Source organism: Phocoena sinus, chromosome 14 (genome assembly GCF_008692025.1).
Source record: "Phocoena sinus isolate mPhoSin1 chromosome 14, mPhoSin1.pri, whole genome shotgun sequence".
Lineage (NCBI taxonomy): Eukaryota > Metazoa > Chordata > Mammalia > Artiodactyla > Phocoenidae > Phocoena > Phocoena sinus.
This window is the reverse complement of record NC_045776.1, coordinates 65,737,560-65,752,290: the sequence shown is the minus strand read 5'-3', so window position 1 is coordinate 65,752,290 and position 14,731 is coordinate 65,737,560. Positions and strand designations below refer to the sequence as shown.

Below are 14,731 nucleotides of genomic sequence, written 5' to 3'. Positions count from 1 at the left end.
CCAAAGATACACAAATGGCCAACAAACACATGAAAGATGTTCAACATCATTAGTCATCAGGCAAATGCAAGTCAAAACCACAGCGAGATACCATGTAATGTCTACTAGGATGGCTATTTTTAAAAAAAGGGAAAATAAGTATTAACAAGGATGTAGAGAAACTGGAACGCTCTAACATTGCTGATGGGGATGGAAAATGGTGCGGCTGCTGTGGAAAATGGTGGCAGTTCTTCAAAAACTTAAACACAGTTACCACATGATCCAGCAATCCCACTCCTAGTTATAAATCAAAGAAAAATGAAAAATTATGTTCACACAAAAACCTTGTACACAAATGCTCACAGCATTATTCACAACAGCCAAAAAGCTTAAACAACCCATGTGTCCATCAAATGATAAATGGTTAAACAAAATGTGGTAAACCTATACAATTAATATTTAGCAACAAAACAGAATAAAGTACTCATACATGGTACAACATGAACCTTGAAAACACTATGTTAAGTGTAAGAAGTCAGACACAAGAGGCCACATACCGTAGATTCTCTTTATATGAACATTCAAAATGGGTAAATCCATTGAGTCAGAAAGTAGGTTAATGGTTGCCGGGGCCTGGGGGAAGGGGATAAGGGGCGGGGGTGATTGTTAATGGGTACAGTTTGTTTGCCAAGATGAAAATATTCTGGATTAGATAGTAGTGATGGTTGTACAACTTTGTGAATTTACTAAAAACACTAAATGGTACACTTTAAAAGGGGTGAATTTTATGTATGTGAATTCTATCTCAAAAAAAATTTTTTTAAGTAAACTAAGAGGTATAGTTACCAGAGGTTAATGTTTTGTTTAATTTCTCTTGTTACAGACTTACTGCTCTAATCACAGATTTATAAATGCCAACTACTCTTGGATACAAAAGAGTGGCTCAGGTTGGTAAAAATGTTTTAATTTTCCCTCCCATATTATTCCAGTTTTCTTTGTTGACTTTATACGCTTGGCATATTCTAGGTGTGAATGCTTAATGTACAAACTTGACAGGCCTGTAAGAGCACAAAGTGGAACAGTGAGCGAGTTGCACACAGGCATCAACCACGCCAGCAGCACCGACTGTGCCACGGTATGCCTCTGACCAAATGCAATGTCCAAAACACAGACCACTTGTCTACAGAGGATGAAGAGCAATTTTCTTTATTAATAGGCTGAGAACTGGGGAAACAAAACAATTCTTGGATTGAATAGCTCCTAGGAATAACTTTAAACATCTAGGTCAAACTACAGGTACTGTTCTTAAGAGCAGGGCTTCTTAAACCAGTTTCACAGCATCAAGGAAACCATACACAAAACACATTTGTGCAATTTCTGCAATGAGTGTTCATCTCCAATGGTTATCCAAAGACCTCCAATGGACCCCACAGAGGTTAAAAAGTAGTGCTTTAAACCAATCACGTTTCTCAAAATGTGGCCCAAGGTCCACCCCAACATTTAGGGAAAAATGAGATCCTCCTCATTGGGTTTAGAGAACTAAACCTGTTACCTTCAGCAATGTCTTAAGTTGCTTAAGATGGTATCCCAGCTTGAGAGGATCCCCCAGTTAAGTGCGGAGGAGAGAAACCATAAGCTAAGTCAACACAGAGTTTGCTCTTTCGTAACTGTCCACAGAACACTTCCTGTGTGCCATGCTTAGTGGCTAGCACAGGCAGATGACTGTGGTCCCTGGTCCCACTGCTCTCCAATCTCTGAAAAGAAGTCTTCTTGAACTTGCCATCTCAAGAGTCCTTAACAGCAACTATTCCTGGAAAGGAATCCCTCTGGGATATTTTCAAAGAAAACCTTCAAGTTTGGCTAAAGGCAAAATACTTCGAAGTGCCCAGTTTGAACTGGGAGTGCGCCTTCCCGATGAGTATTTCAGGAGGGGATGTGAGATTACCCTTTTGTAGAGTCCTGACAATCCACAGAAACTTACATCGTGAACAAGTTCACTAAAATTATCATCTGGACAAGAGAAGAGTTATCAACAGAGACCTTAATTTTTGCATAGGTTACTAAAACCTGACCAGGCAAGAACAAGCTGCTAATTGGCTAAGAGTCCCACACCCAAGGAAGTATAAACACATTTTCTTAGTTTTAGCAGCCTTCCTTAAAGAAAATGTGTCAAGTCTTCCCAAAGAGTCTATTTGGGAATTACTAATATGGACACCCACTTTCAGTGATCAGAATTAAAGTAGAAAGCAAATGATGTGAGTATAAGCCCAAAGCAACAGTGGTTAAAACCTTATACAGTTTCTTTCTGCAGAAATCCCCTGCAGAAGCAGCTATGCATTCTGATGACAATCTATTATAGAGTTTCACACAAGTCACTTATAGAAGGAGATGAAAGGGGAAATGTTCTTTACCTCCGTGAGCTGAATTCAATTCACAAGAGTAAAAAGCCCAACTTTTTATGATTACCGTGGATATTTTTATTTTACTGTTAGTGGTCTGAGCGCCGTAGAAGTGCCCCAGTATCTCACCTATGTGTGCCTGGCTCTTCCTAAAGAAGGCAGATGTCCCTGGAGCAGCGCTTGGGTTGGGTCCCCCTTTGACCTCCTCTTCTAGTCCCCACCCTCCACATACCCACTAACATTGGGCTTGGCCCATCAGGCTCTCAGATGGTTGCTGACTGACCTGATATTTCAATCTATGAGTCACATGACTTTTCTGAAAGGCTTAGAAAGCTTTTAAAAATAGATCACAATGGGGTAATGGCATTCATAGATGACAGCCAGGGCAATGGAGAACCAATGACACACGGGGTGTCTGAGATACCTTCCACCATCCCCCATTCATGAGGTTTGTTGCTAAAGGGGCACCGTTTAGAACAGTTCTTACAGGCAGGTCAGGATGCAAACTGGATCCTGCAGAGCTGATAAGCAGGACTCAGCACCTGGATTCACCCAAGCCTCTAATGGTGGCTGATTTGATGCAAAGACTTTCTTCTATTGAAAGGATTTATGTGAAGCTAAGAAAATGGGAATAGGGGAAAAAAAAAAAAGGAAACCCTGCTTTTTCTGTTGATCTGGCCAACATAATAAAAATAAACCTTGGCTTTTAAATGCGTTTATACAACCGATAAAAGCAATGTAAAACATGAAGTAAGCAGGTAAATAAGTACCAGAAGGAAACTTATGAAAATCATTTTTAGGGTGGTAGCATTACATCTTCATAGTGCTTTGTGGTTTCATATTAAAATGGAGATGGTTACTGTGACATTTAGAAAATAAGCACCTTGACCTAAAGGTGGTATCTAAAGAAGCTATCTTTCAGTATCTCTCCCTACCTTTATTACATCATAAGCAGTTTTCTTTTTTGCGGTACGCGGGCCTCTCACTGTTGTGGCCTCTCCCGTTGCGGAACACAGGCTCCGGGACGCGCAGGCTCAGCAGCCATGGCTCACGGGCCCAGCCGCTCCGCAGCATGTGGGATCTTCCCAGACCGGGGCACGAACCCGTGTCCCCTGCATCGGCAGGCGGACTCTCAACCACTGCGCCACCAGGGAAGCCCCGATCATAAGCAGTTTTTAACACTTATTGTGTGCCAGCCACTTTTCTAAGCACTTAATATTCATTTTCTCATTTATTCCCCACAAAAATCCTATGGGTTAGATACTATTCTATCTGCATTTTACAGAGGAAAAAAGATGAGAGTCAGAGAAGTTGAGAATATGACTGAAGGCAACACAGGGTAAGTAGGTGGAAGAGTGGGGGATCCCAAACCAGGCAGTGGGGCTCAGTGGCCCCTTATCCTCTCCTCTCCAGTGATTCTCTTGAGAGGACAGGGGAAGGTGCCCAACCCCTCTCAGCAGCTTTGTCACTCAGTGTTGGGTCTGTCCCAGTCCAGTGGGACTGCTGGGAACCCTGAACGAACTGCCACCTCCTCAGGCAGGCTTCCCCTAGGCCAGCTCCTCTTACAGCACCCCTTCCTGAACCAAAGATTTAGGAAGGGGTGCTAGAACCACAGATTTCTATGTCAGACGTTCCAATTGTGAAATTACTGGCTCATTATCTAGCTAGAAGTTCCCACCATGAGGAAGGAGGAGAGGATACCCAAGGGGGCAAGGGTCCTTAATCCCAACTTTTCAAGATGACTTAAAATCGGAACAGGTAGGAAAGAGCAGTCAGAAGACAGTATCTATGGTGTTGCCAGCCAGCCCCCTCTAAGAACTTCCAGTCAGGTTTCTGGACAGCTGAAACATTAACATGGTATCATGATTTTTGGTACCACAATTCTGCCTTCCCCCATATAAACAGGCACCCCTATTTTTATACTATCTTATAAGTTTATAGCTAAGTGCCTCACTGAAATGCCACCTGTTAGAGCCTACTATTCAACTCAGTTTATGAGATACCCATGAAGTATAGGTATGAAGTACCCATGAAGATCAAATGAGATCTTTGTATAGCAAAAACTGACCATCGGACTACTGATTTCAACCTAGAATTTAAATCAAAGAGTATTCTCAAAGGCTTGACTTCAAGTCTTGCAACTGATTCTCTCCAAGAAGGCTAGAGGGTTACTCAAATCAGTCCAATTCAGTTGCTTGTTTGTTTTCTTAATGATTTTAAAGCAAAGGGAATTCTCTGGTGCTCCAGTGGCTAGGACTTGGTGCTTTCACTGCTGGGGCCCGGGTTCAATCCCTGGCCAGGGAACTAAGATCCTGCAACTGTGTGGCATGGCCAAAACAAACAAAACAAAACAAAGAAACAAAGACACAAACATGGCTGTACCACTGTGACCAACTGCCCATCAGCCACAAATTAGGGTGGCCTCCTTTAAAGATCCCTACAATGACAAATAAAACGGTGCCAATTTATAACTGGTCAAGGCAATGAAGAGCACACAGGTATAACTCAGATAATCCAACACCTATTTTTCAGCTGGTAGATTTAACATGCATGGTTAACATTGGTCAGTATCAAGCTGAATATTCTGAGTGTCCTCCGCTTTTATTCCGTGTCCAACTGGCAGGTGACAGCATTCAACAAGGAGTCAGTGGCAAGCTACAGGAGCAAAGGGGAAAGCACAAAGTACGTAATACTTTGTGATCTAAGAAAATCAGTCTGTTCGCCTGAAGAAAAAAACATGGATCTGAATAGTGGGACAGGCCAAAGCATTTCTATTTTGTACTTCAAGCAGAAGATGGTATCACTGATAGAAGAGCAGGTACTACATCTCAAGAACTGGTAAACAAGGACCACTGATGAAGCTAAGAAAAAGCTGAATGAGTCCCAAACTTTTTCCACTAATAAGACTCACTACCTCCTGTTTTCTAAACTAATGGTTCTCACACTTGAATCTGAGTCAGAATTCTCTGCATTACTTGTTAGTCAGCCGGTGATGGCTGGCCCTAACCCTTGAGTTTGATTCAATACCTCTGAGATGGGGCCCGAGATTTTGTATTTCTAACAATTTACCAGATGATACTAAATGGTAGTTTTGAGGACCACACTTTGAGAACCACTGTCTAAACCATTTTTAATCCATGACTTTTGATATGAGATCCCAGTCTATAACCTCCCAAAGTCCTTCAATATTCACTTTAGAAAAATTGCACACTTGAATACTACCAAAACATAGCTTTTGATCTTAGGAATCTGGCCTGGCAAAATGGACCTGAGTGGGTTTATAAATTAAGGGCTCAAGACCCTCAGGATAGCAGGTGCATATAATAAAGCTACTCATAACCATCCAAATTAATAATCACTGAGGCTTAGGAGTAGGCCTGAAAATTCCCAATGTGACCCTAACTTGAGTTCCTGAGACATTCATGGAAACACAATGGACACCAACTGAACCCTGGGGAGTAACTATGCACCTGAGTTGCTTGACAACATCAACACCATATTTCAAGTTCTCCACAGAAGACTAAAGCCTTGCTACTCAAAGCATGGTCAGTGGACCAGCAGAATGGGCACCACCTGGGAGCTGGTTAAGAGGCCACATTTTCAAGTCCACCCTTGTCCTAACAATCAGAATTCACACTTTACCAAGGTTCACAGCTGATCCCCAGACACATTAAGGTTTGAGAAGCTAGCTGGACTAAAGGATGTCCTACCACACAGGAAACTCTGGTCTGTTACCTTGAAAAGCACTCGCCAAACATCTGAACTCCTCCACCTTCATAGGGAAAAAACCTCGAATTCTGAACAGACTATTCACGTTATCCCATAAAACAACTGAACACTACTAAGTGGAGAAGGGTCAAAACTTAAGAAACCCTCTCATCTGGCCAGTGTTTTTTTGACCCTGTAGTTAATTACAAATCCCTCAATTACAAAAGTTTTCAGAAAAGACATCACTTACAAAAATCACTGAGGACAGTTTCCTTCTACTGCTTCTAAACTTTCTAGCTTGTGAACCTGAAGTGGCAGAAACATTACTAAATTTTTTTTTATTTATTCCAATAGTTTGATCCCAATATGTAAATAGGGAGTACGATGGTTCAAATATTATTCTAGTTGTGGAACCAAAAGGCATTTATTATAGTGCTCAGAACATAGGACTGTTTCAAACTTCCTTCAAAAGGAAAAAGGCTTAGTTTGCCTCAAATCCCACATAAAATTACCAGAGTGTTGAGAAACATATATATGAAAGCACTACCCTAATACCCTAACACTGCCTAAACATGACCCTAAAATTGCCATTAACTAAGTACTCTTGAATGAAGTGGAAAGTAAAACTATTTCTAACTAAATTGGGGAGAGAAGACCATTGAATGTAAACTTAACTGTCAACCTAAAAATTTCTTTAAGGCACATTTATCTAAGCATGGCAGAATTCTGAGGTTGGATTGTCAAAAATGGGCAATATTGAGCTTCTCAGTCTTTACTGTAGACACATATAAGTTCTACACTAAGAAAGACTAATAATATCTTCCTAAAAATGACTTATGCATAAAGATGCATATACATTAAAGATGAAATATACATACTACCCTCTGATGAGTGTGTGACAGTGATTCAAAAGCCTCTATGCCTGGACTCTACACATAAAGTACCAGTCAGAACTTTTATTCAAAAACTGCTGGGAGACCTGAATTCACATGACCTTATATCAATAAGAGCAGTTTAAATCACTTTCCCTTCATTTAATAAGCTTTTCTCCATTCAGATTTCACCTGTCAACATTTTAGGTAATGAATTTAAGTTGTGAAATACTATACAAGCACTCTCAGGTTTGAGAGAAACTATATTTGGGAAGACCAAATCTGAATGAAGAAGTAAAGTGCTTTCTATCAACTCACATTCTGTCATGCCAAAACAGACTGTATTAATACAGCAATTAACCAAAACTCTTTTACACCTGAAAACACTCTTTTCCTCAAATTTTTTTTTAATGCTAAAAATGAACATTACTCCAATAGCATCGGATAGTTTATCAAGTAGTTAAAGAGTAGTAGCATCAGTACACAAACAAAGCCCGAGTTTAAAATACTAACCAATAGTATCCTGGGAAGCCAGGGATGATAACCACGTTAGAATCCTTGATGGGGTTCACACCAGGGAAGTAACAGATATGGGCCCAACTAGGACACAACCCTTCCCGTCAACAGTCCCATGCACATTTTATGTACTCCAGCTCAACACAGTTCAGTGCACTAGGAAAGAATTCACTGCTCCGGTCAACCTCTTCAGAAATGTTCAGTAGCCCACAGGACAGTGAAACAATAGCTTCAATAAATATACAACATTGAGGTGATTCCTCCTCCCCCACTCCCCTGAAAGAGGAGATATCTGGAGGAGTTTTAAATCACCACAAGTTTTTAGCTTGAAGTCTTAACTTTTGTTGAATCCATATGCATTTTACAACAGGAAGTAAAAAAAAAAAAAAAAGAATTTAAAAATCTGGTTACCCTAGGCAAGCACACCAGAGTATTCCTATGGGGAGTTCGCCTCTCAAGGAAACATCAATACAGAGGACACTGATTTCTGTGAGGCATCCCAGAGCCGAAATCCCTACTCTATGGAATGTAAGTCAATAACACACCAATTACACAGCTGTTACAGAATTTGTCTGCCAACGTATACTGATCCACAAATTCACACAGGGAATATCGAGCCAATATTCCCTTCACCTGAAGGCCACTTAGGGGCAAATTCTAGTTTAAACTCTGGGTATTCACACTGCAGAAAAAAGTTCAAAGCAATGCTTTACTAAATCTAGTTAATATTTAGTTCACATAGTGAGTCAGAATGAGACTACCACTTTAAATAATACTAATAAAATTCCTACACAATGTTACTAATCTCCTCACCTATAAAGAAACACTATTTCATTAATAACAAAGCCTACTTTTTTTTTTTTTTTTTTGCGGTACGCGGGCCTGTCACTGCTGTGGCCTCTCCCGCTGCGGAGCACAGGCTCCGGACGCGCAGGCTCAGCGGCCATGGCTCACGGGCCCAGCCACTCCGCGGCACGTGGGATCCTCCCAGACCGGGGCACGAACCCGCGACCCCAGCATCGGCAGGCAGACTCCCAACCACTGCGCCACCAGGGAAGCCCACAAAGCCTACTTTTGTATAGCGATGCGGGGATTTGGAGATCGGTTGCTTCTTCAGGTCAAGGAAGGCATCTCCATTTTCTGTTTCACCCACACTTCTATCCATGGCTCCTTGGTCTACAGTTCTTTGCACCTGGAAGAAATCAGCACAAAGCTGTCACTGAGAACAATAAATTTTCAGAAGTCCTGACTGTTTAAGAAACGGAAATTCATATCTCTTAGACTGACTACCTTTAGAAAACCCTCACCCAACAATTACGCTATAAACCAGAACCCACTTGGAAACAGAAACACTGGTACTTAGATACCTCTTCTATCAAAGAACTAAGCATCACAGGATAAGGTGCAACATGCCCAAATCAGGGTCCACCCTTTAAGCAGTTTTAATACAAAAAGAAACCAACATTAGTCGCCGCCACCCGTGAGGGCCGTTCAGGCAGTAGTGTGGAAGTTTCTCGGAGTGGGGGCAGGTAGGAGACTGGCTGGAGCTGGGGATCCGGGAAGTCGGGCAGTGGTAAAGTGCCTGTCACTTGCCAATGGACGGCGCCAGCTGCCCCTTGTTACCGGAGGCCAGGGACTGGGGACGGGGCCAGAGCGCCCCTCACTAGGCCAGCCGCACCTGTGGACATGTCAGGGGAGCCCCTGGCAAGGAAGGGGCGAGCGCAGGCTTCAGCTCTAAAGCTCAGCTTCCCCTGGCTGAGACCCCAACCCCCGGCCTCTCGCGCAGGCCCCGACCCAGCGGCCTCCTTCGGAGAATGGGCGGGGACAGTACTCACGGAGGGGAGGTGGGCCGGAGGAAGCGGGGAGGCCGAATCCCCCGGCCCAGGCACTCCGAGCTGGAGCCGGTACAGGCCCGCCGCCATCCGGGCCGGCGGCTCGGGCCCCGCCAGCCCGCCCGCTGCCAGCCGGCCGCCCCGCTGGCCTCGCGCCCCTCTCCGGCCCCCGCGCGCGCCCCGGCGCTCGCGCTCACGCCCGCGAACCTGGGCGCAGCGCACCCGCGCCCCTTCTCTTCCCGCGGGCCCAGGCGCGCGGCGCCCCGAATCCCGGCGCCCCCACCGCCACCCAGCCCTTACTCGGTGCCTCGGCCGCCGCTCCCCTGCCCGTCGCCCGCGCCGGTCCGAGGGCTGCTCTGCGCGGCCTTCGCTCTCGCCCCCCCCAACCCGCTCGGATTGTCTCCCTTCAGCCGCCGTAACCGCAGCCCAGCCCTCCGCCCCTCCTCCCCAGCCCACTCCCCCTTAATATCTCCCTCCACGCACCCTGGCCTCAGCGCAGCCTTCGCCGACGCGCGCCCGGATATGAGGTGTCCGCGGCGGTGCCGGCCGGAAAAAGGAAACATCGCGGCGCGCTCCCTGGGCGCCGGCCCCTGCGTACGCACGGCGGCGGGGAGGCGGAGGCCGGGAAGGGATGACGGCAGGGGGAGGAGGCCTGGCCGGGGGCCGCAGAAACCCTCTCAGGTGTGCTCAGGCGGTCGTCGTGGGCAGCCCTGGGGAGGACGCCCAGTTCCCACGTGCGCTTCGGGGCGGGGCCGAGCTTGAAGCCTGCGACCCCCGCCCGGCGGCTCTCCAGGGAGGGTGACCGCGGTCGGGCAGTGGGTCGGCCGCTGCGTTTGCACGGTTCGCGTCGGCGGCGGGAATCTTGAGTTAGGCGAACTTGAGGGCTGTGCGCCTTCCGGTTGGGGTTCGAACCTTGGCTCTTTTTTTTTTACTGGTGGTGTAATCTTGGGTAAAGTTCTGACTTCTGAGTTTCGCTTTTATTAAAATGGCCTCTACGTGTATGAGGAATAAGCGAGATTACGCGTTGCTGCATTAATAAGCAAACTTGCCACGGTTGCTTTTGAATGAGCTACGGGCGACTGACAAATTCATTGAGTGTTCTTTCCCGCCCCATAGCCTGCACGGGAAGAAGTGCAAGTGCGTTTGGGTGAAAGATGAAACTGCGAATGTCAGGCGGTTAGTATGTAGTGCTGAGACCGGCTGACGGCCACGGAGACGCACATATAATTCTCCTCCTCTGTGAACAAATGAGAGTAATTGCCATGCGGGGAGGAAAGGTTTGACGGAGATCACGTGTGAGCCGGTTTCTGACCCGTGGGACAGTGGAATGATACACGGCTGTGGAGGGAAATGTAATTTTTCTCGCCAAAGTATAGCGAAGTCTACGGCCTACTTTCTTTAAGCTTCACTTGTGAAATCAGCCGACTGGGCAGTGATTGCGCACTAAGTGCCCGTTCTTGTGTATTGGCAACGGACAAAACAATTATGAAAACTTTTTATTTTCGTCTCTAATGATGAATAAAATGAGTTTCTCACAACTATCCTCTCTCTGCAAGCCACTGTGGAGAAGTGGAGAAGGCCTATTTTTTTGAAGCTCTTAAATTCTGGCCCTGCCACTCAGTATGAAACCGGAGCCAGTCACTTCACTTTTTTGAACCTGTTTACTCATCTATGAAAGAGAGATAGCAGGGCTTCCCTGGTGACGCAGTGGTTGAGAGTCCGCCTGTCGATGCAGAGGACACGGGTTCGTGCCCCAGTCCGGGAAGATCCCACATGCCGCGGAGCAGCTGGGCCCGTGAGTCATGGCCGCTGAGCCTGCGCGTCCAGAGCTTGTGCTCCGCAACGGGAGAGGCCACAACAGTGAGGGGCCCGCGTACCGCAAAAAGAGATAGTAGTACCTAATTTTCAGGCTTTAAAGAGATAACATTAAAACCACTGTTCTGGTTATCTTTTGCTGTGTAACAAACTATCCCCAAACTCAATGGCTTAACCCAACATTTATTTTGCACCAAATCTGTAATTTGGGGTGGTCCTAACTGGGACAGCTGGTCTCTGCTCCCTTCAACATCAGCTGGAAGACTGTGTGCTAGGAACATCTAATGGCTCACTCACATGTTTGGTGGTGGTTGGTGGCTGTCAGCTGGAACCAATGGAGCTACTGCTGGAACACTTAAACCTGGTCTCTCTGTGACATGAGCTCCCTCATAACATGGTGGCTAGATTCCCAGGCAAGTGTCCAATTAGGAGAGGGCCAGACAGTTGTACAGCCTAGCCTCGAAGTCACTGTCTCTTATGCCACATGCTGTTCCTTAGATAGGCATCGCTAAGGCTGGCCTATATTCAAGGGAAGAGGACTTAGACTACACCTTTATATGGGAAGTGTCACAGAATTTGTGGGCATATTTTTAAATTACCACCAGCCATATATGAAATGTGCTCAAGGCATTGTAGGTATTATCATAAAGGCCTGGCCTGAAGCTCATTTCCTGGGTCTTCTGGTCTATCCTATGGAGGATGTACTCTTCCCCCAGGCTCTTCTTTAATGTCTTGTAGAACCATGTTCTCAACTCACTTCTTACCTCTCAAAGCCTTACTCTGTCCTTATTAAAGGAGAAGACAATTATTACCTAGGAATAAAGGTAATCATTCACTAAGGGAGGGCATCTGTGAACTTCTTTCACCTGTGTCATGTAAAAGCTAGATGCTTGCAAATCCTTGTTTCATTGTTGCTTTTGAATGTTATTCTCTTTGGCAGGAATGATAATTTGTAATTCTAAATGCCCCCTTTTGCAATGAAAATGAATTTTCAAATATCAGTATAGGAACCCCTTTGAGAGAGTAAGAGAAAAAAGATTCTACTTCTTTACTAAATATTTGTAAGATCTTGGTTTAGGTTCAAATTCTTGTTTCAAATATTTGGCATAAAGGGACTCCCAACTTTCAGTCAGTTGGGGAAATTAACAGTCCAAGAACAGCAGAGAAGCAAATAGAAATCAGAAACCTAAAAATTTTGAGAGCAGCCTCAACTCAGACCTCCACTGCTCTCCACATTTCTAAATGAGCTTTTTCCTACTCAGCTTTTCTTTCTCCAAGGGTAATCCCTACTTCCAAGAAAATAGGATTTGAACAGTTTCACAGTTGCGGCATCATGTATTCAACGACTACAAAGAAATTATTAAGAGACTTCTGTAAGACCATAGAGCAAATTATTTGCTGAGCCTAAACCCTTTCTGGCACTTTACATCTTTGATTTTATATATGCAAAGTAGTTAAAAGAGTCTGACATCACCAAGCGCTGCTGCACTAGCTATTGTTATTCTATATTGTTATCTAATCTTACCCAATGGGACTAATTATTTTCATTATAATGCAAATGCCTTTAATTCCTTCCTAAATTAGTCAAAGCTGATGGTGGTAAATGCCCATGACAAAGTATCAGCAAGTCATTTAGAAAGCATGCTTACTGATTTTTCATACTGGATTGTCATAATTTATATAAATGTAATTTAATAAAGTACTCATAAGAGTAACATTACAGTCAGTAAATATTAGTTACAGTGTTAATCAGGAGTTTGAAAGTAACTAAATTATTTAAGAACTACTTTGCCACATAACTTCAGATTAAAGTTTGGTTCCCGTGTCCCGCTAAAATGGAACTTCTTTTAAACACTTTTAATTACAAAAATTAACATAGGTAAAAAAAAGAGCAAAAATGCAAATTACCTGTGATTCTAATACCAAGGCACCCAACAAGTTTTTTGTCCTTCATGTTTTTAACGTAAAATCTTTCAGGCATTTAAATGCATAATGCTAGCCTTTGTTTTGCGCTCTCCACCAGAAATATCAAGTGCTTTCAAATGATGCTTTACGAAGCACAGGAGAAAAGGATATAAAAATGCCCTACCTTAATAACTTACAATGAAAAATAATCTGAAAAAGAATAGTGTGTATATATATACATAAAACTGAATCACTTTTCTGTATACCTGAAACTAACAGCATTGTAAATCAACTATTCGTTAATTAAAAAAAAAAATGCCCTACCTACCCATGCCCACTTTTTAAAATTTGGGCCCACTCTGATCATCTTTTAAATTAATGACTATTTACTAACAATGCTTGTTAATTACATTTTAAAAGTGATGGTTAAGAGACGCCATCAACCTGGGATAATCTTAATTCGCCGGTAGCGCAGCCCTCACCCGCGCGGTCAAGATTGACGACCTCCCAGTCTACGAATGCGCGCGCCCCAGGCCCCGGGGACCGGCTTGCGTTCCCCGGAAACCATCGAGAGCCAGAGAGGCTCACGCGGGAGCCGGGAGGTGGGGGAAGGAGGGCCTCGGTCCGCGCCGGCCTCTACACGGGAGCCTCGTCCCTGGTGCTTGCCACGCGAAGCGTAACGCGGGAATCCGCTTCAAGACAGCTCCCACTCCTCGTGTCTAAGAGTAGCAGTGGGAGGCTGAGCTGTAAAAGAAGCGAGTAGGCCACGGGGGCAGAGAGCCCTACGCGGGGCCGCCCTGACAGCACGTCTATCCACGCACCTCGGGGCCAACTCGCATTGCTGGGTCTCCAAAGCGGCCACGGGGAGGTGAGTCGCCTGCTGCCCTGAGGCTCGGCTAACTCCCGGATCTTGGGCTGGGCGTCCCTCACGCACGCCGCGTCGCCGTGGAGACGGGGGCGGGGCCGGCGCAAGATCTGCGTCCTAAGGGGCGGGAAAGCGCGGAGGCTGGCGTAGGCCGCGCGGGCTTGAGGAGGCTAGACCACGTCTGCCGGGATTTCTCTGAAGCGTGAGGCGGGAGCGCTCGGCCTCTCCGGCCGGAGCCCAGCGACGAGCGCACTTCTCTCCGAGCCTGGCCGGTGACTGCCCTGTGGGAGCGTCCGTTTCCTCCTCCTCTAGAAGTGCAGGTGAGGCTACCTCCCCATGGGGCTGAGGTCCGAGAATGGAGGAGAGGTGGAAAAAGGCGCGCAGGACGGCTCGCGGGGCCCACGTTCCTCGCCCGACGACCTCCTGCGCGTCTGGGGCGCCGCAGGCGGGTGCTGGTGCCGCGTCAGTGCAAGGCTTGTTAGCGTGCGCGTATCCGAATTCGGGGTTTCTGGATCCCTGCTGCGTGGCCGAGCGACGGGCGAGGGTTTTCAGACCGTAGGGGCCACACCTGAGCCCCGAGGGCCAATTGGGCAAACACCCGCAGCGGGAGATTAGTGCTCCGTTTTTATTTGATGGGAGGCCGTTCAGATTTATTGTTAATCTCTGGATTATAGTAAAGATTTGTTATTCGTTGACTGAATCGTGTTAGGGCCCTGAGTACCAGCCCCAGCTGTCCTACTTAGCTGGTGACCTGGGGCACTTCTTCTTTAAAATAAAGATGGTTACCACCTGTTGGGGTGGTTGTATTAAAGCAGATAATTAATGAAAATTGTTTAGTAC

At 45.7% G+C, this 14,731-nt stretch overlaps 2 protein-coding genes across 14 annotated transcripts in view; one reads left to right on the top strand and one right to left on the bottom strand.

Moving 5' to 3' along the window:
• EIF4ENIF1 (eukaryotic translation initiation factor 4E nuclear import factor 1) overlaps window positions 1-9,918 on the bottom strand; it is a 43,138-nt gene extending 33,220 nt beyond the window's left edge. For 3 of the 9 annotated variants that reach the window (XM_032603122.1, XM_032603125.1, XM_032603127.1), the window contains exons 1-2: window positions 9,790-9,918; window positions 8,547-8,666 (exon numbers count right to left, since the gene is read on the bottom strand). In XM_032603122.1, the coding sequence (XP_032459013.1) occupies window positions 8,547-8,639 (93 nt within the window). In that variant the 5' untranslated portion in view covers window positions 8,640-8,666; window positions 9,790-9,918. Of the gene's footprint in view, window positions 1-8,546; window positions 8,667-8,937; window positions 8,981-9,309; window positions 9,461-9,606; window positions 9,742-9,789 lie in introns of those variants that run through there. The other 6 variants (XM_032603124.1, XM_032603121.1, XM_032603119.1 and 3 more) reach the window with 6 other exon arrangements.
• A 10-nt stretch (window positions 9,919-9,928) lies between these two features.
• Window positions 9,929-14,731, top strand: part of SFI1 (SFI1 centrin binding protein) — an 84,305-nt gene continuing 79,502 nt past the window's right edge. For 2 of the 5 annotated variants that reach the window (XM_032603114.1, XM_032603112.1), the window contains exon 1: window positions 14,023-14,211. The gene's annotated coding sequence lies outside the window, so the exon portion shown is untranslated. Of the gene's footprint in view, window positions 9,988-10,009; window positions 10,483-14,005; window positions 14,212-14,731 lie in introns of those variants that run through there. The other 3 variants (XM_032603110.1, XM_032603109.1, XM_032603113.1) reach the window with 3 other exon arrangements.